This window comes from Pimephales promelas, chromosome 17, assembly GCF_988280905.1.
Source record: "Pimephales promelas chromosome 17, fPimPro1.hap1.1, whole genome shotgun sequence".
NCBI lineage: Eukaryota > Metazoa > Chordata > Actinopteri > Cypriniformes > Leuciscidae > Pimephales > Pimephales promelas.
Window position 1 is genome coordinate 1,695,450 of NC_142785.1, and position 25,333 is coordinate 1,720,782.

Consider the following 25,333-nt stretch of genomic DNA (forward strand, 5'->3'; position numbering starts at 1 on the left):
TTTTGTGAAGAATTTAGAAAAACAATGTGTATGAGTGTGTGTGTGTGTGTGTGTGTTGGCGCATCACTGATTGGTCGTCGACTCTCTTTTTGTGACAAGCATCAATGTATCTGGCTGCTCTTTTTTCACCTAATAAATGTTGTAATTGTGTTTTGTTATTTAATTGCATGAATTTAGGGGTAAAGTATTTCACATTTTGTGTAAAAAGTCCCTCTAATGTCCTCATAGTTGGGGCAGCTGGTGAGGAAATGTTGCTCAGTCTCCACTCGGTCTCTCTCTCTCTCTCTCTCTCTCATTCCCCGTATTCACCCCAGCAGTTTTTCCTTGTTTAAACACTTCTTGAAATAATGACCTGCTTTTTCTTGCTATGTTGGAAAACATTGCTTTTGTCTTTCTTGCTCGGGGATTCAAGACCCTAAACAAGATATAGAACCATTTAAGTCTTTCATCTGAGATTACGGTTATTTCCTGTAAATGTACAGTACACTTGCTGTGAGCTGTTCTCTTTCTGCAGGCCTGGCTCACCGAGATTAATGAGTTCGCTCAGCAGAACGTAGTGATCATGCTTCTGGGGAACAAGGTGAGTAAAGTATATCCTGAAATACTACAGATACATCACTGTGTCCTGATCTGAAACCTTATGACCTTTCTGTATTTGGATTAGAACATCAGTTCGTAAATAAGTTATATAGAAAACATTGATTAGAAATCAAAGCTAATACATAATGCATTGTTTATTGGTTGATTTTTCAGGCTGATGCCACTCATGAAAGGGTTGTGAAGCGAGAGGAGGGTGAGAAACTGGCCAAGGTGTGTTATATCAGCACACAAACACACTTGCACAGTCATGTAGACATAAAAAAACCCCTGAATTTATTGGTGTAAAATCTTTTTAATGAGGTAAATGCAGCTTTAAATCACAGCTTCCTCGGAATGATCCGAAATTTGGTGACTTTGTTGGTATTTGGTATTTGAACACCCAAAAAAATTGGGGACAGGATGTGAATAGTCTAAGTGGTTGTAAAAAAAAAATACGTCACACTTGGGGTGTTCGGGTCCAAATGGACCCGCATGGAAAATTAATGGGAAATTGGCAAAAATGTGAAAATACTGAATACTGTACTGTTTTTTTTTTGTGCGTACAATCTACAAATCAGCCACGATCTTGAAAAAAGCACACAACAGTGAAGGGGTGAATCTATAAAACATCAAAAGTACAAAACAGACACATCCAGATACACACAAACACACTTTTATACACAAACACACCAAAAAAAATTGTGTTTTGCATTTTTAAAATGCTCAGTCTGTCCACCAGATGGCATCCATCTCATTTCAAAACTTGCTTTTATGAGGCCTAGGCTTGACTCTAAAATGAAATACAGCTTAAAAAAAATAAAATAAAATTTTTAAATATTTTTTTCTATTATGTTCAATGGGAGGAAATTTTGTCATAATTATTGCATTAATACTAATTATATATATTTTTTTTTTCATTTTTGAAATTTTCTCAAAACACCAAAAAAGAAAAGAAAAAAATATTCAAAACAAGTAAAAAAAAAATCATGATTTTTTTTTTTTAATATAAATCCCGCCCTTTGGGTCCATTTGGACCCGAACACCCCGAGTGTGACTCTGAAACGAACAACTCCAGAGGGTTTAAAGGACTTCTGAAGCACTGATCTCACTGTTTGTAAATGTGATATGCATTATGTCTATGGATCATTTGTGCATGCATATTGTAATAAGACAAATGTTATCTTTCTCTCCACAGGAGTATGGCGTTCCCTTCATGGAGACCAGTGCAAAGTCAGGTCTGAATGTGGAGTTGTCCTTCACTGCTGTGGCAAAGTAAGTCACTCGCTAAATCTGTGCATGATAAATAGAGCCGAGAATATCACAGTCTTATTGGCAGCGCACAACATCATCAGATTTGCCACAACATCTAAATAAATGCACACACACATGGCAGACGATGCCTTTCCAAATTCAGGACAATTTCTAAACATAACTACAAGACTTCATTAAATACATTTGCATGCACAAAAAGCTGCATCTTATTCATTAAACCACCCGTAATCCAATTTAAGTCATGCTAAATATGCATTTACATTTACAATACATTTAAGAAGTCTTTTATGCTCGCCAAGGCAACATTGATAATAATCATAAATGTTTGTTGATCATCAGATCCTCATATTAGAGTGATTTCTGAAGGATCATGTGACTAATGATGCTTTGATCACAGGAATAAATTACACTTTACTGTATAATCACATAGAAAACTGATGATTTAGATTATAATATTATTTCACTGTTTAAATGCATTTTTATCAAATAATTAAAGCCTTGGTGAGCAGGAAAAAAACATATTTTTCCAAACTAATGACCGGTAGTGTAAACATACAGCAAAAGTTTATCAGCAGTGACTTACAATATGCATCATGTATAATGTCTGTATATTCTGCAATATACAATAAATATGCGTTGTGTAGAGTAACTCGCACATGTAAATGCAGTTTCTCTGTGTAAATGAGTGTAAAATGAACAAAATCCCAAACTTAGTGTAGCTAATGTGTGTTGAGAAAGCATCGGGAAGTGAAGGCCAGATGAAGTCGCCAGTGATGGAGATAAATGTTCTGCTTACGGAGATTTATCTTTACATTTACAATATTTTATGCAAAAGTGTGTCAGTATTTCAATAATCAAGGCCAGAATACCATCTAAACACCAATTACACTATTCAGTTTGAGGGCAAGCACTTGTTTTACGGTAAATGACGAGTGTGTTATTCACAAAATGGACATTTTTGTTTTTTGCGATGCAATTAATGTTGCAGCCGTGGTAGAAGCAACTGATTAAACGAGTATTTCACTTTTGCTGATAATTTACTCGCCCCCATGTCATCCAAGATGTCCACGTCTTTCTTTCTTCAGTCGAAAAGAAATTAAGGTTTTTGATGAAAACATTCCAGGATTTTCTCCATATAATGGACTTCAATGGGGTCCAAACGGTTCAAGGTCCAAAAGAGAGTTTCAGTGCAAACTACAAACTGTTCAAAGGGCTTTAAACGACTCCAGACGATGAATAAGGGTCTTATCAAGCGAAACGAGCGCTCATTTAATAATAAATAAAAAACTTTAAGTTTTATAAGCTCAAATGCTCGCCTTGCTCTGTTCTGTCTGACTCTCCTGTTCGAACTCTTTCATCAAAATGAACGAATCTTTTTTCGAGTCATTTCGTTCATTGAATCAACTAAATGACTCAAAAACAGATTTGCTAATTTGGATGAACGAGTTCGAACAGGAGAGTCACGAACGCGCATCACAGAACAGAGCAAGGCGAGCATTTGAGCTTAAAAAACTGAAACTTTTGTATTTATTTTAAATGAGCGATCGTTTCGCTAGATGAGACCCTTATTCATCGTCTGGAATCGTTTAAAGCCCTTTGAAGCTGCACTGAAACTGTCTTTTGGACCTTAAACCGTTTGGTCCCCATTGAAGTCCATTCATCCTGCAATGTTGGAAAATCCTGGATTGTTTTCATCAAAAACCTTAATTTCTTTTCGACTGAAGAAAGAAAGACGTGGACATCTTGGATGACATGGGGGCGAGTAAATTATCAGCAAAAGTTTTTTTTTTTTTAAAGTGAACTACTCCTTTAATAATGGAGAAAAACATGCTGTTGGATCACAGATGCTAAAGTACATCAGATTACAGTAATCACACGGTGTGTTTGCATCATTACCAGGTTTTCCTAATTCAATCATTGAATCTTGTGCTTAAATGTGTGCTGATAAACCTCAGGCGTTGAGTTTTCCTGAGGATTGTGCTGTTTCCCTCAGGGATCTGAAGCACAGGGAGATGAAGGAGCCGAACGAGCCCAAGTTTCAGCTGCAGGAGTTTGTTAACAAGGAGATGAAGGGAGTCGGATGCTGTCGCTCATAAACCCGTCTCATTGTCTGTGTGTTTCCACTCTTTCATCCTCTTCTCCCGCATAAATTGGAGGCTGTCAGATATTCGGTGTCTCCGGAGACTTTCATTTTCAAACGCTGTATTTTTTCTTTGGACCTTCATGCTCTTCACAGCTCGCAAACAGAGAAGCAAGCCGTCAGCATATTTACATTGATAAATACGGGGAAGAATGATGTTCGGTCCTGCTTTCTGACCCGCCGCCTCAAGCAGATGTGAATGTGTTTATCTCAACGTTTGCTTCGGTGTATCGCATCATCACTGCTTTACTCCTGGTGTGTGTGTTAGAAGGTAAACACACAGAGAACTGAGGCGTAAAATCAGAATCTGTGCTTTCAGTCTCATTCATGCTAATTGAGTCCTGAGGCACTTTCTACACACTTAAAGGAGTAGTTCACTTTAAAAAAACTTTTGCTGATAATTTACTCGCCCCCATGTCATCCAAGATGTCCATGTCTTTCTTTCTTCAGTCGAAAAGAAATTAAGGTTTTTGATGAAAACATTCCAGGGTTTTCTCCATATAATGGACTTCAATGGGGTCCAAACGGTTCAAGGTCCAAATGAGAGTTTCAGTGCAGCTTCAAAGGGCTTTAAACGACTCCAGACGATGAATAAGGATCTTATCAAGCGAAACGATCGCTCATTTAAAAAATAAATAACAAAGTTTAAGTTTTATAAGCACAAATGCTCGTGACTCTGTTCGAACTCGTTCATCAAAATGAGCAAATCTTTTTTCGAGTCATTTGGTTCATTCAACGAACGAAATGAACGAATTGACTCGAAAAAAGGTTTGTTCATTTTAATGAACGAGTTCAAACAGGAGAGTAAACATCCAACAAACAATTGGTAGTTGATTAAAGAAAGGGTGTTAAAAGGCACAACTTAAATGTCAAAACTAATGTCCAAGTAGGGTTCAATTGATTCAATAGCGTTTCGATAGCAAAGTAAAGAACTGTATGCTTGTACGTTCCAAAAGCTTCCTTGTTCTTTTCTTGTGTTTTAAAAAGTGAGAGGCGGCCATCTTTTTATTCAAACTTTCTCACCAACTGTCAAAATAAAAGTCCCTACAAAATAAAGGATCCTAAATCTAACAAACATTCCAGTGCTCCAATAGCACAACAATTTAGATTAAACTAAACTCAAAATAGCTCCAACACACAGAACAGAGCAAGGCAAGCATTCATGCTTATAAAACGTAAACTTTGTTATTTATTTATTTATTAAATGGCCGATCGTTTCGCTTGATAAGACCCTTATTCATCGTCTGGAGTCATTTAAAGCCCTTTGAAGCTGCACTGAAACTCTCATTTGGACCTTGAACCGTTTGGACCCCATTGAAGTCCATTATATGGAGAAAATCCTGGAATGTTTTCATCAAAAACCTTAATTTCTTTTCGACTGAAGAAAGAAAGACACGGAAATCTTGGATGACATGGGGGCGAGTCAATCATCAGCAAAAGTTTTTTTCAAAAGTGAACTACTCCTTTAATGATGTGTGGAAAAGTGGTAAAATTATATTAGGGAAATTATGCACATCTTTCTGTTTTTAAAGCAGTTTTTGGCCAGACTTTCTCTTTTTAGTGACCAAACCATCTCACATTCCTCTAAAGCTCATCGAGGTCATGAACATGTGGAACTTTTCTCTTTATATTATGGACGCTTGTTTCCGCCACAGAATAAAAAATTAAAAAAGGTAGTTGCGACTTTTTATCCCACAGTTATTCCTTTTATTTTAAATATCTTACAATTCTGACTTTATAACACGCATTTAGAGTTCATATCTCACAATTCTGACCTTATAAGATGAAATTGCGACTCTATATCGTGCAATTCTGACTTCATATCTCCCAATTGCGTGTTATAAAGTCAGAATTGCGAGATATAAACTCGCTATTGTGAGAAAATAGTCCGAATCGTGAGATAAAGAAGCTTGTCTCTGCCACAGAATAAAACATTTTAAGATAATTGCAACTTTTTATCTCACAAGTTTACCTCTCACAATTCTGACTTTATTTATAGGAATTATGAGATATGAAGTCAGAATTGTGAGATATAAAGTCAGAATTGTGTTTTATAAAATCAGAATTTGCGAGATATAAACACAATTCTGATTTTTTTAAAGTTATTACTTGCCAACGACTATAACACACAATTGTATACGTATATCTCGCAATTCTGACATCTTTTCTCTGAACTGTGAGGTATAAACTCACATCTGCAAGTTTAAGTCCAATTCTGAGCGGAAAAAAGACTAACTTAATCAAATTTTTCATCCATGTTAAAATATTTTATAATGTCACATGATCTGTTCATTATGGAAGCTTGTTTTCACCACAGAATAAAAAATAAAAAAGGTAATTGCGACTTTTTATCTCACAATGATGCCTTTTTTTAAAATATCTTGCAATTCTGACTTTATAACACGCATTTGTGTTTATATCTCCCAATTCTGACCTTATAACATGAAATTGTGACTCTATATCATACAATTCTGACTTCATATTCATATTTGCGTGTTATAAAGTCAGAATTGCGAGATGTGAACTCGGAATAGGGAGAAAACAGAATCGTTTTTTTTTTTAATTCTGTAGCGGAAACAAGCTTCCATAATGATCATGTGACCTAATAAAATGTTTTAACATGGATGGAAAGTTTGATTAAGTTAGTCAAAAGAATTACTCATCCATATATATTAGGCTCTTTACACTTTCAGAAACACACACACACACATACACTGTAAAAACGAATACGCTTTTTCTAATCAAAAAAATTGTGGCAACAGATTACAAGCAATATTACTAATTAAATTTAACAAATTAGAATTGAGTAATAATTAATCAAATTAGTTAACCATTTAAAATGACTAAAACTTACAACAACAACAAACAAACAAAAAAGTACATTAAGTCACCATTATGGTGATCAGTGTTTGTTTAAAATGACGGTTTTCTCCTTCAGTGATTCTGCTCGTTAACATCACGTGTCTTCAATGATGGCAATATAAAATAAAGAGTTCTTAATTAATCTTTGACGTCAGATATTTTTGGGTGTAAACTTTACTCATTTTAAATGGTTAACTTTTAAGGAATTAATTTGTTTAATTATTACTCAATTCTAATTTGTTAAATTTAATTAATAATATTGCTTGTAATCTGTTGCCACAATTTTATTGATTAGGAAGCGTATTCATTTTTACAGTGTAATCATATTCTCGGTTGCACTTTATTTTACAGTCCTGTTGTGCATACTTATTACAGTAATTACAATAACTGGGTAATAACTACTAACCTTGAACCTATAACCTAAACACCTGTAGTTTACCTGTACTTACAGTGAACTTATTACCCAGTTATTATAATTACTGTTATAAGTATGCACATTGCACAACAGGTAAAATAAAGTACAACCATATTCGCTCGTCATTTTTATTTGTCAATGTCCGTTAATAAAATATAAACTAATGGGAAAAATGAATGTATGTAATGTACATATGAAAAATATCATATGGCGCTTAGTTTGCATAATGCAGTACATGATTGATGTTTTGTTGAATGCCTTACATTTTTGTCCTGTTCGCTAAATATATAAGCTTAAACTAGAAATTAGTTGCTTTTAGTGATGTTCAGGATGTGCCAGAATTTAACAATTTGATGTTAGCGTACTGTAGATCGTTTACTACTGTATATCGTGCTGTAGAAATATTTTCATGTGAAGAGTTTTGACCTGGAGAGTACTATGCCTTTTGCACTTTTGTTCTCGTTGTTTTTATGTTGTTGTTCTTATTTTTTATATCATATCTGGAACTAATGGAAGAGCAGTATTTAACCTGAAAGTAATATTTTGTTGTTCAGAAAATTTGTACTGATGTGCCATTTTTAACAGCTTAGAGAATATTAATCACAAATCAACTAATGTATATAGCCTAAGATAAACTCAGTTTATTTCCCCCCATGATGGAATTACATGATATCACAGAAATGACAAGGAATGATATACAGAACTTTTTTCTATTGACCTCCACGTTGTTGTTGTTTTTTTTCAAGGTTTTTATGTAAAGTGTATTGTATTCCCTACAATAAAGTTGAATTCTGCATTGAAGTTTCATTAATATGATCTAACAGCGACACCTCGTGGACACAATATCATATTGCGTTACCAAATTAACATGGAAACCGAAGTTCCATTATTCCTTGTTTCTAAATTAAGCTTTGACTGTTTACAGATTTCACAGAGAGAGAGAGATATTAATTATACATTAATTAATTAATCCAAAGCCAATTACAAAGAAGAGAACAATACAATCAAAAGTAATTATTCCAAGCAATTGGACTACTCTTATTTATTGAAATGCCATAATCACTTTCAGCAGGTTAAATATGATAAACAAGCAGATGACGCTATATTGAACAGCATTTGAACAAGTCATTTACAAAACGTACGAAATTTGGATAGCAAACAGCACATTTCTTTTTATGTAGGCTATTTATAATGGTAAGTAGTCTATAGTAGCCCTAAACTATAAAGTTTTCTATTCAAAATTAACAAAATGTATTAATTATTCAAATGCATTATCGATGCTTCTCATCTTTACATAATACTGCGCCACTTGCATCATTAAGCCAGAGGGTGGCGACAAGACTGTCTTTTTGAGTGAGCCATTACTTAAATTACCAAACATAAATAATTTAGGAAAGAAAAGTAGCTGAAACTGGAACTGATTCTCATGTTTAAGAATCTGATCAAATAGGCTACTTCATGCTTTTAAAGCTACTGTTGTCAATTTTTTTGACCATCAAAACACCTTAAAATGCTCATTTCGAGATCAGGAAAAATCTAAATTTTCTCGAGGGGGGCATTTCCCTGAACCCCCCTAACAATATCATTTATGGGACCTGGGTATTGTGCGGCCCTGATATGCAAGAATACTGATTCTATGTGTTCTATTGTATTTATTATACTCTATTCTATAGTCTTGCATATTGAATAGTACTAATGCTAGTCTTTCATGTCACTGTTTATAACGCAGAGCGTTCATCCTTTGCTGTGACGCTTAAAAAAATATTGGGGGGATAAATTAAGAGTATGCCCACTTCTCCAGGCACCACTACATCACTGGTTATGCCCTCAAAGATTTTGAAAACTCAATAAAAAAAATAAAAAAAAAGTAATGCCCTCAAAGATGGCGTCTATGGGGAGGTCACGTGTGACAGTTTTTCATATGAGGTTAACTGCAAGACAGAAATAAAAAATAAAAAAACCCAAAAAAAACTGCAAGACAGATATCAAACTTCACTTTAAATAAGATTATTTTCATTCAAACGATGTGTGTGGGCGTTGGCCGTCTGCCAAAGCGTCCTCTCGCTGCCCTGCCCTGTGACATCATAGTAGCCTCCGCTGCACTTCACTGTCTCTCCGCTTGGTTTCGAACGTCTTTGGAAGAACATTGAATTTGTGAAACTTGCACGGTTTTATACTTTTATACCTCCAAACATCAAGGAAAGAAGAAGCAGATGACCGACCGTTCTGTGAAACTTGCCGTGAACTGTGTTAATCAGAATAGCTGGACCGTGTCCGACGACGACAAGGTAACTTAAGTGGTTATAATTGCTTTTTTTAGTAACATTGTTTGATATAGCGTGAAATTTAACTAAGTTAGTGCAAAGTGCCCGAACAAAATCAGTTTTTGTGTGTTTTAGTAATTGTTGGTTTTTATGTGTTTATGTCAGAAGGATTATTTTTGAACCACAAACGATCTAAGTGCTTCTTATGTAGATATTTACTGATATACACTACCGGTCAAAAGTTTTATATCGGTAAGATTTTTTAATGTTTTTAAAAGAAGTATCTTCTGCTCACCAAGGCAGCAATTATTTGATAAAAAATACCCCAAAAAACAGTAATATTGTGAAATATTATTACAATTTAAAACAGCGGTCTATGTGAATGTATAGTGAAGTGTAATTTATTCATGTGATCAAATCTGAATTTACAGCATCATTACTCCAGTCTTTAGTGTGACATGATCCTACAGAAATGATTATAATATGATGCTCAAGAAACATGATTATTATCCATGTTGAAAACAGTTTTTTACATTTTTATTTCAGGATTCTTTGATGAATAGAAAGTTCAAAATAACAGAATTGATCTGAAATGGAAAGCTTTTGTAACATGAATCACTACTATTCAAAAGTTTGGGGTTAGTTAGAATTTATTTTTTTGGGGGGGGAAATGGTACACGAGTGTTTTCAACATTGAAAATAATAATTTAGGTTTTTTGAGCATACAATCAGCATATTAGAATGATTTCTGAAGGATCATGTGACACTGAAAAACTGATGCGTAATCAGCAACACTAATGATGTTGAAAATTCAGCTTTCAAATTACATTTTAAAATACATTAAAATAGAAAACAGTCATTTTAAATTGTCATAGTGTTTCACAATATTACTGTTTTGTCATTTTTTCATCAAATAAAGCAGCCTTGGTGAGCAGAAGAGACTTCATTTAAAAACATAAAAAATCTTACTGATCTAAAACTTTTGACCGGTAGTGTATTTTGCATTTATAGCTAATCCAAACAACGTAAAACTCGTCACTGCACCCGTAGCAAGACACCAGTCAAGTCTGAAATCCATCACACACACACACACACACACACACAGACGTTCCTGTAATTTTTAGATAGATTTGGGCCGCTCAGTTTGAGTTATATGAGTTATATGTTGATTGATGTTGTTCTGTCTCTGTTTCAGTTGAGAATGGCCATCAAACTTCCTGCGATCACTAAAGGACTGGTGGACAACAGGAACCATCGCCCACAGCTCAGGTGTGTGTGTGTGTGTGTGTGCTCAGACGTCAGTGTGTAGCTGGTTAACATAGTAACTCAGCGAGGTGTTTATTTGAGCTGCGTCTCGTGTATATATAAAACATCTAAACAAGATAAAATAAAATAAAACATTAAAAAAATATTCTATTTAATTTGACAAGTAATAAAAATGTTATTTATGTTATGTTATGATATATCTGGTTTTACAGTGTAAACACACAGAGAAAGAAGGAGGAGCTCCTACAGCTGACTCAGGGAAAGCAGTGGATCAACCAGCCAATCATGACGCAGGAGTCAGATCCCAGGAGGGACTGTAAAATGGTAAGTACTTGACCGAGCTTTATTTTTAAAGAAACAACAAAAAAAGCATTTAAGGCTTAAGTTATCGAGATAAAAATCAACCCGATTTCAAGGGGGGGCCAGATTTGTCAACACAACAGCTTCTCGAACAAGAAAAAATGTAGAATGGCGGTGAAAACACAAACCTGACAGACATTAAGGGGTTTTATGCAACACTTATCGCTTATTAAGGGATTACTTAAATAAAAAAACAGCATTTATGGGAAATTCTAAGTGTTTATGACGTTACACTTGATTGACATAGTACACCATTTTAAAGGGATAGTTGATTAGCAGTTGTAAATCATTTATTTATTAAACAGGTACCATATATCTATTTATCTGTTTATTTCTTCATGTTTAATTTCTGCAGGATTTGAAGCCGTCAGCTCTCTTACCGATGAGGGATTGGGAAGAGCGGCAACAAAAAAATATGCATCGACAAATGGTATGAGGGAAAACATTTTGAAAAACAGTTTGTGAATAGGCTACTATGAATGATGGCCGTGAATAAAATATAATATTCAAAAGTAAACATGTTAGAAATGTTAGTTACCATAGCTGATATAAATAAGTTTGTTTAATTTGATTTCAGCTGATGCTTATTGTTCTGTCTCTCTCTCTCTTTCTCAGCTGATGAAGGCCAAACCTGCGGTCGATACCAAGGGCCCCGAAACACTGCCGCTTATTAGAGGCATTCGGACGAAAGTCCAGGTATTTGATTAATTCATATAGTTATATTAGCTGTATAATTATATATATATATATATATAGCTCTATAACAGTACAATTGAATATCTATTTATCTGTTTATTTCTTCATTTTTCATTTCTGCAGGATTCGACCTCCACGAAGCTGAAGCCGTCAGCTCTCATACCGATGAAGGATTGGGAAGAGCGGCACCAAAAAAACATGCATCGACAAATGGTATGAGGGAAAACATTTTGAAAAACAGTTTGTTCGTAGTAGGCCGTGAATAAAATATAATATTCAGAAGTAAACATGTTAGAAATGTTAGTTACCATAGCTGATATAAATAAGTTTGTTTAATTTGATTTCAGCTGATGCTTATTGTTCTGTCTCTCTCTCTCTTTCTCAGCTGATGAAGGCCAAACCTGCGGTCGATACCAAGGGCCCCGAATCACTGCCGCATATTAGAGGCAATTGGACGAAAGTCCAGGTATTTGATTAATTCATATAGTTATATTAGCTGTATAATTATATATATATGTATAGCTCTGTAACAGTACTGTTGCCGATTACAGTGATGTGTTTGAAGTAACGTGGAGTAGATGAAATGCATGATAATAACAGTGTTTGTCTTCAGTTGCAGAAAGAACGGAAGATCTCTCTCGAAAACCAGCAGAACGAACAGAGAATCCGGATGCTGGAGTCAGATTTCAGGAGGGAACGCTGGGAAGCTGAGTGGGAACAGGTCCAGCGACGGAGAGACCACTGCGCACGGTTTCCCCGAGGAGAGACCAACAAACAGGTATGATCGTAATTCACACTTTTCTTCTTCATTTTCTCGCCTTCATCATGTTTCCAACCCTTCTGTGAAACACAATAGCACACATTTTGGATGCTCACGCCGCTCTTGTTAATGCCTGTGAAAAACGGCATGTCAAGTGGGTTCGAAATTGTTATTTCAAAGCCCTAAATGGTTTAGCTCCTCAGGACTTGAGCGAGATTTATTTTTAAAGAGGCGTTTACAACACAAAAAAACATTGAATATCTATTTATCTGTTTATTTCTTCATGTTTAATTTCTGCAGGTTTCGACCTCCACAAAGCTGAAGCCGTCAGCTCTCATACCGATGAAGGATTGGGAAGAGCGGCACCAAAAAAATATGCATCGACAAATGGTATGAGGGAAAACATTTTGAAAAACAGTTTGTTCGTAGTAGGCCGTGAATAAAATATAATATTCAAAAGTAAACATGTTAGAAATGTTAGTTACCATAGCTGATATAAATAAGTTTGTTTAATTTGATTTCAGCTGATGCTTATTGTTCTGTCTCTCTCTCTCTTTCTCAGCTGATGAAGGCCAAACCTGCGGTCGATACCAAGGGCCCCGAAACACTGCCGCATATTAGAGGCATTCGGACGAAAGTCCAGGTATTTGATTAATTCATATAGTTATATTAGCTATATATATATATATATAGCTCTATAACAGTACTATATTACTAGTAATAATTGGCAATAATTGGTAGGTGCCAATTATTTAAACAGATGCCAATTATTTACAAAGAGCAGTTTCTGTTCATTTTTTTGTCAAACAGTATTTGTATTTAACGTTACTGTCTGTCTGACATTATTATTACCTGTTCAGTAGGAAGGAAGCGCCGAACATCGAACAGGCACAGAAAAACTCTGAAGATGTCAAGTCACATTTATTGGCAAAACCCAGGATCTAAATAGTCTACTGAACACACTATGCAGTTTTCCATTTTTTTGTCAAACAGTATTTGTATTTAACGTTACTGTCTTTGTATTAAACCCAGGATCTGTCGGGGGCCACTTCTCCTCAGGCCATTGAATACCTACCTACCTACCTACCTACCCACCCACCTACCCAGCCTCCTACCTACCTACCTACCCACCCACCTACCCACCCACCCACTCACCCACCTACCCACCAACCCACCCACCTACCTACCCTACCGGGTAGGTGGGTAGGTAGGTGGGTGGTTAGGTGGGTTCGGGTAGGTGGGTGGGTGGTTAGGTAGGTAGGAGGCTGGGTTGGTGGGTGGGTATTGGGTAGGTTGGTGGGTGGTTAGGGAGGTGGGTGGGTGGTTAGGTAGGTGGGTAGGTAGGTGGGTGGGTAGGTGGGTAGGTAGGTAGGTAGGTAGGTGGGTGGTTAGGTAGGTGGGTAGGTGGGTTCGGGTAGGTGGGTGGGTGGGTAGGCACGTGGGTGGCTAGGTAGGTGGGTAGGTAGGTAGGTGGGTGGGTGCTTGGGTGGTTAGGTAGGTGGGTGGGTGGTTAGGTGGGTAGGTAGGTAAGTAGGTAGGTAGGTGGGTGGGTGGGTGGGTTCGGGTAGGTAGGTAGGTGGGTGGGTGGTTAGGTAGGTAGGTAGGTGGGTGGGTGGGTGGGTGGTTAGGTAGGTAGGTGGGTTGGTGGGTGGTTAGGTAGGTGGGTAGGTAGGTAGGTAGGTAGGTAGATGGGTAGGTGGGTGGATGGGTGGGTTGGTGGGTGGGTTGGTAGGTGGGTAGGTGGGTAGGTGGGTGGGTGGGTAGGTGGGTAGGTGGGTGGGTTGGTGGGTAGGTAGGTAGGTATTCAATGGCGAGACCCAGGCTGTACCACGCAGATGGACTCCACCCCAGCAGATTCGGAGCGGCTGTGCTGTCGGACAACATCTTTCCAACATCTGTATTGTGAAATGCTATATATAAATAAATGTGACTTGACTTGACTTGAAATTGTCTCAACACTACTGTGTATTAAAAGCTATCCTAAATAGGTGGGTTTGAAGTTTAGTTTCATCAGCAATTGTGCGAATATCAGGGGGTAGCTTGTTCCAGAGTCTTGGAGCAGCAACTGCAAATGCCTGATCACCCTGTAACAAAGTTTAGGGAAGAAGGAGACAGGGACCGGATAATATTAAAAAATAAAACTTTACTTAAACAAAATAAACAAACAAATTACCTGCCAGCAGCCCCTCGCGGACGACTGCTGGCTTATCAAATAAAATATAAAATACAAACAAAAGCGAGATATATCCAGCTACAGACCCGCAGCACCACCAGTTTCAGAACCCCAGCGCCAGAACCGGAAGTGAGGGAGGGGCGGAATTATTATTATTATTGCATTATAGTTATTTTAGCAAGAATGTAAGGACAAAATGGGCCTGAGAGTGAGTTCATCATTAGATAGATTGTAAGTTATATACAAGATTGTTGTGGTAAAACACACTCTAAAAAACGATTCGTTGGCCGAACAACCATTACTTACAAAAGTAATTGGATCAAACATAAAAAAATTAAGTATTCATAACTTTTCAACGTTTACTTAACATATATAGTTATATGTTACAAACGTATATAGTTATATGTTATAAGTAACAAAAATATAAGTTACTAGGTGCACTTTTTAAATAAAGTGAAAAAAACATAAGGCATGTCAACTACTACAGTAATTGCGAAAAAATTAAGGACATCTAGCATATCATTTTAAGTAGGCTACCATGAGCCACGTGATATGCCATTTCCCGTGATGCCTATCATATCCAGACAAAAATTCTAAGCCATTTTATGAAACACATTAACACATGTGAAGACGTTGAGAAGAGGTAAGCTTATTTTTTGTACTTAGGCCTAACGTTACACATGATCATTTATTGCATTTTTGGTAAAGAAATTTACTTTTAACTGAATTTCAGAATTGCTACAAATTTTGCATCAACAATTAGAAACGTGTAACTTACGAATGTAAACGTTTGTAGTCTACATGTTAATGAATGAAATAAGTGTTTTGCACGCGAGCATTTGAAGAGTAGGCTATATTGTGTTTTTTCAAAATAAATGACCATGTTGGCTTATGCATTTTTGTGGCGTTTAATGGCGGAAGATTCAAGCGTCTTCTAGACGCGATGTGTTTGACGCGTTCGGTGACCAATTCGGACGGCGCTTTCTCCCCCACGGATAGCCTAGATTATAGGCCTTTATTAGCGAGTTGGTTTTGGATAAAACAAATGTACTTTGCATATTTACAAATTCCCATATTCTCTCTAATATCTATACATGGATCGCGGGAAAGGGGGCTTTGGGCGCGGGTTAGCCTACTTTTGGTAACGTCAACATAAATATTAAAAACACATTGCCTACAGCTCCGTGTGCACGATTCATCATTAAATAATGGCAATCTTGATTCTAGCACAATATTATTCCTAAATGACAGCGACATTCAGTAAATTAAACCTTCAAAATTATTATCAAAATAAGTAAATACCCTTTAAACAAAAGTTTAGCTTCAAATAAAGATTGTAGATCTTTACTGTTTTCCAGAATGTTTTTGAAGAGATTCGTTTAAAACCTCTGGACAAAAGTCATTAACTAACTTCTTTAAATTAATAGATATTAATAGACTAATTTTTATATGTATAGGCATTTAATAATGGACTAATTTGTTACATTTAATTGTTTTTATTGATTTTTGAAAAAAATAAATATATAGGACTAGGTCTATATATCTTTTGCCCACCAAGCCTTCATTTCTTTGATCCAAGAAAAAACTGTAATATTGTGACTATATTATTATTATTATTATTTTAACAACTATTTTCTATTTTAATATATTTTAAGATGCAATTTAAAAGTTTTTGGTAAAAAAATAAATAATAAAGTGAAATGCTTTATTGTGTGTGATTTGCATGTTTAATTTATTTTAAGACATGTAAGCTGAAGATCTAAAATAAGTTAAATTGTCTTATTTTTATATATAAATGAGCTTAAAGGATTAGTTCACCCAAAAATGAAAATTAAGTCATTAATTACTCACCCCCATGCTGTACCAACCCCGTAAGACCTTCGTTCGTCTTCGGAACACAAATGAAGATATTTTTGATTAAATTTGAGAGCTGTATACAGTAACTACCACATTGGCTCCTAAAGGACTGCCTCTTGACGGCCCAGAATACTGCCATAGGAAACATTTTAATGAAATATTTTATCATTTGACATTTTTAGATGCTATTCTGTTATTATTCAGCCTGATGTTGTTCCAAACATCCATCCATCCATCCATCTATCTATCTATCTATCTATCTATCTATCTATCTATCTATCTATCTATCTATCTATCTATCTATCTATCTATCTATCTATCTATCTATCTATCTATCTATCTATCTATCATTGATGACGCTCATATTCAGTTAAGCACAGGAGGGCAGTGTTGCTCATAAATCTGTTTTATAACTATTACCTCTAATTTAAATCAGATCCAGAAATACTGTAAGCAGAACCAGATGAAACCATGAAAGACTCGTCTTCTGCTGTACAGTAAAACTTATATTATATACATTGTAAATATAATGGTATATGTAGTATAACAAAGAGAGTATATATAATAGTGTGGTGTATACACACACATCCTATTGCTAAGTATGGGGTGAGTTAATACACAAAGGTGAGATTTATAATGTTGCAAAAAAATCTTTTTCAAATTATCTATTAATCAAAGTAAAAATGTTTTTATCACATTTTCTATCAAATCATCATGATTTCTGAAGGATTGTGTGACACTGAAGACTGGAGTAACGATGCTTTGATCACAGGAATAAATGACACTTTACTGTATATTCACAGCTATATGACAGCACAGCTGTTTTATATTGTAATAATATTTCACAATATTGCAGTTTTTACTGTATATAAATGCAGCATTAGTGAGAACAACAGACTTGTTTCAAAAGCATAAAAAAACTTAACCCCCAAACTTATGAATAGAAGAAGTATACACACCTGACCATGTGTGTGTGTGTGTGGTCAGGTTGTGTTTGATGCCTAATTTAGCGCTGCTACATTTGTTGGGTTTCATGAAATTAGAGTTTTAGTGTTGAAACGAGAGTCTTCTCCTCGTAAACACAAGTTTGGACATGAGACACTGGCTCAAGACACTACATCTAACACACACCAGTCCATCAAACACACACACATTTATTGCACACATTTCATCGCTCCGCTTGCCTGCATTATTTAAACTCTAAAATGTAGTGCAGATTTTCTGCATTTGAAGCAAACGTGCATACAAGTAGACATGACATGCACAATTTTGTGTGTTCATGAATAATAATATTACATTTCTTGTGCATTTATGCTGTTTATGCATAAAAATAAATGTTTTATACCCATTTCTTGCTGATGCATAAGAGCAAACAAGCTGCATGAAATGATACGGTGTGTGTGCTGTGCGTGTGTGTGCATGAGCCGTGTCACTCTGTCTGCCGCTGGTTTGTTTGTTTGCTCAGGTTGATGATGATGAGGAGGAGGTGGAGGTTTCATCATGAGCTCCGTCTCTATAGCAAACCAGTGTTTGCTTTCCTCTGGTCACGTGCACTTTGTTTTTATTCCTCACACACACATGCGTGTTAAAGTCAGCGATTAGAAATGCAGAAATAGATAAGAAAGCTCTTGCACGTTTCTTTAATGTGTGTCCATTACAAAATATTGAGTGGCACCATGATTCTGTGCGTTTTGCAGGGTTGGGTATCGAGTATCGATTGGAACCGAGACTAACTTTTCGTTTTTCCCGGAATCGTTCAAAAGTTAAAATTTCAATTCCTAGTTTCGATATTCACAGTCCGCCGAGCGGAAGAAGAAACCGCTGAACAACACCAACGAAGAAGCGTCTACCGGAAGTGTTGGCATAACCGCGCGAGTCGAACATGAGTAGCTTACGTCGGCGATCCAAAGTGTGGCTTCACTTTTCTAAAAATTAACGAAATCTCGGCAAAATGCAAAATTTGTGACAGAAGGAGTATTTCCTTCAGAAAGGCCGTTGGTTAGCAAGGTTAGCTAAACTTTTTTGACCCTGCCTCTTAAAAGAATCGAAATCGAGAATCGTTAGGAACCGGAATCGAAACAAGGAATCGGAATCAGAATCGTTCAAATTCAAACGATACCCAACCCTAGTTGTGTCAAAATATGATGTTTCACTGGTTTATTCAGATTACAAGCATAATCGCATCATCTAACATGGCTAATGGTGTTTGGTTATATGACCCTGTGGCATGCTGGTTTTTAAACAGGTGTCTCTAAAACCATCAAGACCAGCTATACATCTGGTTTTCAGCAGTCAAGTCAAGTTAACTTTATTTATATAGAGTTTTCTTCAAAACAGATTGTTTCAAGTCAGCTTTACAGAGATAACAGGAAAGTAATGCAATAAAGTTTGTTTAATCATAGTCCAGATTAAGTAAATTCAGTCATGGTTCATTTCAGTTTTAAAAAAAGTTATTAATTCAGTTCATTTATCTATACAGCGATGTCATCGTCCAGCTCAGTTCTCATATAATGGTGTCAGTGCAGGGGATCAAAAATATTGTTGAAAATTAAGCGTCCCCAACTAAGCAAAATTTTTGAGATCGCAATAGACGTGAAGAACTGTAATGCGTAAAGATCTCGCTCAAGTACTGGAGAGATAAAACATTTAGTGCTTTGTAAAGTAACCAGTAATAATTCAATGTTTAATAGGAAGCCAATGCAGGGTTGACAGAAACGGGATAATATGGTCAGACCTCCTGGTTCTGGTAAAAACTCGTTTATTTATTTTTTTGATATGAAGAGTTCAGATGCAAAAGCCTAAATGCTAAAATGACCATTTTTATCAAGCTTGTATATTTAAGTTCAGTAATTTCACTTAAATGACAATTAATAGGTAATCTTCATTGCCACTTAAGTGAAATTACTGAACTTAAATATACAAGCTTGATAAAAATAATCATTTTAGAAGAAAATTTCAAATGGCACTTAGAGGCTTTTGCATCTGAACTCTTCATATACTTTATATACTTTATTTACTATGCATGCAGGGCAACCACCCATAAGAGGATTACAATAATCTAGCCTTGAGCTCATGAATGCATGAACTACTGTAACTGTTCCGCATTTGTCATTGAAAGCTGTCATTTCAATATATATTTAAGATTGAAGAATGCGTTTTTACAGAAGCAAGAAACGTGAAAAAAAATCCATTAATCCATGCAACGGCAGCAATGCACAAAATATTAAATATTACTGTTTGATGAAGTGATAACACTGTTAATGTAGGCTATTAATAATGGGAACTAACCATGAGCAATACACTTGTTACAGTATTTATTAATTAACTGTTCATTGTTTGTTCATGTTAGTTCACAGTGCATTAACCCTTGTGCTGCATTAGATTTTTAACACCGTTGAGTGCATTAAGGACCAAAAATGGCCACATATTAAACATTGCCTAAAATATTATATATTATTATTATTTTCCACTTTTACCAAGTTAAATCTTTTAACCAGCATCAGTCCTCATCATAACTACCAAAAATGTATTCAATTTCAGGATTTTAACCCTTTAATTACCAGTTTTGTTTGCGAAACCATCGATTTGTATAAGAGGAAAAAACACAAAAATTCAATTATTTTCAATAAACTAAATGCAAAGAGAAAACTTTAGATTTGGATTATCACAGTCCCACTTTGCAAAAAATCCCACTTAGCGCGTTAGAGACCAAAAATGGCCACCTATTAAACATTGCCTATTGCCTAAAATAAGGTGCATTTCCACCCATAGGGAATAAATATGTAGTGACGTCATCTGGTGGAATACACTATATAATGCAAATATAATGCTTTTGCTTCAAAATGAAAGGATGTTTGTGCAAAAATCATGTTTCATGTATTACTGATTTAAACAACGTTTTAATGGGTTTCAATGGGCCATTTTTGGTCTTTATGGTGCTGAGTGTTACTATTTGATCTACACAGTGTGTGTTATACATATTTTGCAAAATGGGATCACATTTTTTACATGTATCCAAAAAGTCACAATTTTGCCAAATTTCATACCATTTGCATTAAAACAGACAAAATGGTCAAAGAAATTAAACTGCAAAAGACCAAAAATGTCCCTAATGCAGCATAAGGGTTAACTAATGTTACAACTTTTGATTTTAATAACGTATTAGTAAAAATGCTAGAACTATTGTTCATACTTCATGTCAACTAAGGTATATGATATCTTATGAACCATATTGTAAAGTGTTACCGATGACGTTTGTATCCTGATTCTAACTGGAAGCTGAATTAAGTTGAATTGATTGGTTTCCATCATTATACCTCCACGTGTTTTTCCGGCCCACCAGTCTGTATCTTTTACTTCCCATGAGCGCATCTTTTTTTTTTTTTTACTAAAACACACACACACACGGCTCTTTCCTCTCCATTATTTGGTTTGAGTAAAGGTCATCGCGCTCCGTGGAAATCCAGAGAGGACGACCCGCTGAGAATATTTGTTTTTCCGAAGTAACCAAACAGTTCTAGACTACACTCAATGAAATGCATGATTCACCGAAAGGCTTGACATGCAAATACACTCACACATGCAAGACGGAGGGTCACATGAGATGACTATTTCAGAAGAACATTTATTTGACAGAGGTCAAAGGTTAAGTGACTCAGGCTTCATTTCCTCCTGTCTGCAGAAAGAAGATAACAGCTGTATATCAGTGTATTTTACAAACACACACTTGTTGTTTAGTCGAACACAATTGCTCAGCGATGCTGATACGATAGACTAGATGCTTGTATTTGAATGTTTATTTGTTAAGGCCCTGCCGCTTCATTGAGACCCTTTAATGAGAAATGAAACCTGTTTAAACACTGGCACACCTATTGAATAATATTTAACAACCGTATCAGCTCGGTTTCTGTTCGTGTGTATCAGCTTAATCTGATCAATTATAATATTACAGGCAAAGAGTTTTTGATTCTGTCAATAAAAATCATAATTATAAAACATAGAATAGTGCTTCAAGATATTATCAATCAATGCACTTTTGAAGAAGATAAATCTAGAATATGATATTTTCACTGTACACTGAAAAAATATATATTCCAAACAATTTTCACTGTGTCATTGCACAAATAACTTCACTAATAATTATCAGTGCACTAAGATTGCACTAATAATTTTAATTGTACAAATTGCACAAATAATTTCAGCCGGAAACTGAAGTAGAGAGACACACACTTTAGATTAGGGTCCAATTCTCACTATTTACTAGCTATTAACTATGAATATTGCCTCAATAAACTCCTAATTACTGCTTATTAATAGTATAGTAGTTGAGTTTATGATCGTGCAGAATAATGCATTAATATGCGTTTTATAAGTAATAAACAGACAATATCCAATATGCATGATAATAAAAAACTTTGATTGCGAGAATTGGACCCTAAACTAAAGTGTTACCGCATTTTCATGTAAAATTTACTCCAATAATCTTTGTTTTATTTAAAATTTGGAAAAAAATTGGTGTAGAAACTATTTTCAGTCAGAAATAGCTTATAGCTATATAAATAATTACAAAGAAACAGTAGTTGTTTCTTAGTAGAAATAAAGATATATATTATATGTCTATGTGTGTGTGTGTGTCTACTAAGAAACAAAGACTAATGTTTGTAAAGATATATATATATATTATATTATATTAATAATTTTGTTAAAATTTTGAATATTTTGTGTTTTAGCTTTTATTATATTTAAGTTTTCATGTTAGTTTAGTTTAATTTTGAGTGGTTTTGTCTTTTTTTAATTTTTATTTTAATAAAAATATTGCTATTTTTTCGGTTTAATTTATTTTTTATTTTTAGTTTGTTTAGTTTTTATTTATTTCCAGCTATAATTTAAACAACTTATTTCTGTTTCACTTTTTTTTTACAGTTGCTACATTAAATGTACTTAATTTAGTAAAAATAGCAAATTAATAAATTATGCATAAATACATGCAACTCAAGCCTAATCATTACTCTGTACATAATTCATTATTATTACACTCTAAAAAAATGCTGGGTTGTTTCAACCCAATTTTGGGTCAAATATGGACAAATGTTGGGTTAAAAATGTCATTAAAACATTTACAACTGAAAGTGAAAGTTGATAATTTAAAATTAAATTTTTAACCCAACATTTGGGTTTGTCCATATTTGACCCAAATTTGGGTTGAAACAACCCAGGAATTTTTAGAGTGTTCTCAAATGTATAATTACACTGTAACACGCACATAATGGTTACAATTATATATTTAATTGCTGAGTAATATTAATTAACCACATGTGCTTACTCTAGTCTAGGGTTAGGGTCGGATTAGGGTTTGGTTGAGGGTTAGTTGCGTGTAATATATGTATTTTCCAGGTAAACACTGGAAGCAAAAGGAAGCGTTACCTAAAATATAGTAGTGCAACCCTTATTTCAGTTTATTGCCAATTAAGGCAACATTTCATTTTTTTTTTTTACTAAGATTCATATTTTATTTGAGTTTAAATGTCAGGTTTAATTGTGCATGTTTCAGACACGGGTCAGCAAGGACACTGCTGTACAAACACTGAATGTTTAAATATTGTGGTGTAATGTTTCTCGAGCGCAGTGAACCCCTCTGACCTAGGCGTAACCCAGGCTCATCATTGCTCACAGTGTATAGAGGTTGCTATGTGTGATGATGATGATGATGATGAAGTGGGAGGAGTCTGTTTGGCTTTTCCAGGAACATCTAAGCTCTGGTTTCTATTAGGAGGCTCTAACAGAACATGTGTGCTAAAACAGCAGACTGGATAAACAAACCAAACCTCACCTAAATCACACACCTGACAACTTGCTAAAACCAGACCGTTCCTCGAACACGCCGTGATTAACCAGACCACATGGTTCACCGTGTTCATCACGGAGAAAAGCTGCGTTCATCTTTGCATTAAACACCAGGGGTCACTCAGTGCCGTGAAACTCTCACAGAATGCAAACGACTGCAAATGAGTCCAAATGGGAATTTGCTAATTGATTCCACTGGGCAGCATTTTAAAGGACAGTGTGTGTGTGTGTGTGTGTGTGTCTCGCTGGATCTGAACTAATAGATGTCAAGAAACGTCAGGCTTTTTAACGACAGAGGTACTGGCCCTTTAATTAGTGGAAATTAGTTCATATTTAAAAATACTGAATGATTCCTTTAGTGGCTCTTGAGTCATTTCTGTCGCACACTAATGAAAATGATTATAGATCAAGTGGATATAAGGGTGAATTATTTTATTTAATACAAATAATATCATATATTTTGCACAATAATGCTAAATTAAAACAATTTTCCACCAAATAATAGTCTGATTCACACACCAGTTTGATTCAGTGTAACGACTCACTGAACTGGTCAATGTGATTCATCAGAACACATCCAAATACTGTATGTAATAATGACAAAAATACACAATTTACATTTATTTTTAATATTCATTTTTTAATATTCAATATATAAATTGTTTTGTATTATTATTTGTGTTTGTAAGCTTCCTTTGAAGTGCTAAAAAGACTCGAAACCGGAATTGTTAAGTTTGTCAGAAACATTAGTGTTCCTCTTGTAATTTAGATGCTTAACATAAATGTTTTGATTTAAATATCAATAATAAAGTCAATTATAAAAATGTCTGTTATCTAATATTACATAAGTGTGTTGTTCACTGCCATCTCAGTTCAGAGTTCAGAGAGGTGTACAGATCTGTCACAGTCGCTCATCTGATGTGTGTGTACATTATGGCTGTTAGTTGTGTTATAATATCACTGTAATAAATGACAGTAAATGTGATGTTTCCCCTTTATTAGCAAACAGAAGCTCAGAGCGTTAGTTGATCAGTAACAGTGTCGTCTCAGTCATATGTCCTCAGAGAACCTGCTGTCTGTGATCCTCAGTGTGTGTGTGTTTGTGAATATATTTGACAATTACAATTTTTTTCTCTTGATTGAATATTGAAGGATTTTGTGGAAGTTTTTTAAATGATTTGCTCATACACTCTTTATACTCGTACACACTTAAGTAGTTTTCTGCAGATATTTTCTGTCAGAATAGATGCAATGATTTCATACACTCTAAAAAATGCTGGGTTGTTTTAACCCAACTTTGGGTCAAATATGGACTAACCCAGCCGTTGGGTTAAATTTTTACATTACATTTTTAACCCAACATTTCGGGTTTGTCCATATTTGACCCAAAATTGGGTTAAAACAACCCAGCATTTTTTTAGAGTGTAGGCTGCATGAATCTGTAACACTGCACACACACAATGTTTCTGAGCCGACCTCTGCGTGACCTCAGATCCGCTCAAAGGTCATGAACATCATCTCACTTATTGTCATGGTTTTCATGCAGTTTTCAATCATGTTTTGTGGAACGTTCCAGTTTACACCAAGCAAAACAACAGAGAGTTTGAAGTGTGAATATCTGGAGTGTGTATCAGCTGCGTGATCATTTGATGAGCTTCTCGAGGTCCTCCTGAATGTCCTGAAACACACACACACACACAATGCTGCACAGAAGAGCTCTTGTGTTTCTCTGCGTCAGTTTGCGCTTCATGAGGGAGATCACTTCACCACGGACACACACACACACACACACACACACACAGTAAAATGTCACTGTTCTGTCAGATCAGCAGAAAACAAGATCGGC

The 25,333-nt window shown here is 35.3% G+C and overlaps 3 protein-coding genes across 4 annotated transcripts in view; 2 read left to right on the top strand and 1 right to left on the bottom strand.

Moving 5' to 3' along the window:
- The window catches only part of rab26 (RAB26, member RAS oncogene family), a 64,062-nt gene extending 59,654 nt beyond the window's left edge, over positions 1–4,408 (top strand). The window contains exons 6-9 of the mRNA XM_089121758.1: positions 515–580; positions 754–810; positions 1,775–1,851; positions 3,845–4,408. Of these exons, the coding sequence (XP_088977884.1) occupies positions 515–580; positions 754–810; positions 1,775–1,851; positions 3,845–3,947 (303 nt within the window). The 3' untranslated portion in view covers positions 3,948–4,408. The remainder of the gene's footprint in view (positions 1–514; positions 581–753; positions 811–1,774; positions 1,852–3,844) is intronic.
- nt5m (5',3'-nucleotidase, mitochondrial) overlaps positions 1–25,333 on the bottom strand; it is a 339,382-nt gene that overhangs the window by 163,830 nt on the left and 150,219 nt on the right. The gene's annotated exons all lie outside the window — the stretch shown is intronic.
- LOC120485797 (uncharacterized) lies at positions 5,381–13,696 on the top strand. Of its 2 annotated transcripts, none has more exons than XM_039681575.2 (11): positions 5,381–9,556; positions 10,728–10,801; positions 11,011–11,122; positions 11,514–11,588; positions 11,774–11,854; positions 11,978–12,067; positions 12,240–12,320; positions 12,468–12,632; positions 12,915–13,004; positions 13,177–13,257; positions 13,478–13,696. In XM_039681575.2, the coding sequence occupies exons 1-11, from the start codon at positions 9,482–9,484 to the stop codon at positions 13,517–13,519; spliced, it is 966 nt and encodes a 321-aa protein (XP_039537509.2). In that variant the 5' UTR covers positions 5,381–9,481; the 3' UTR covers positions 13,520–13,696. The 2 variants fall into 2 exon arrangements, with proteins under 2 accessions (XP_039537509.2, XP_039537511.2); XM_039681577.2 differs by having other exon boundaries at positions 5,382–9,556; positions 13,475–13,696.

Excerpts from the sequence above, each read along its gene's own strand:
- LOC120485797 (XM_039681575.2), top strand. The coding sequence starts at position 9,482 with ATGACCGACCGTTCTGTGAAACTTGCCGTGAACTGTGTTAATCAGAAT. Across the intron at positions 12,633-12,914 it reads GAGGAGAGACCAACAAACAG|GTTTCGACCTCCACAAAGCT; the intron begins GTATGATCGTAA and ends TAATTTCTGCAG. Across the intron at positions 13,005-13,176 it reads AAAATATGCATCGACAAATG|CTGATGAAGGCCAAACCTGC; the intron begins GTATGAGGGAAA and ends TCTCTTTCTCAG.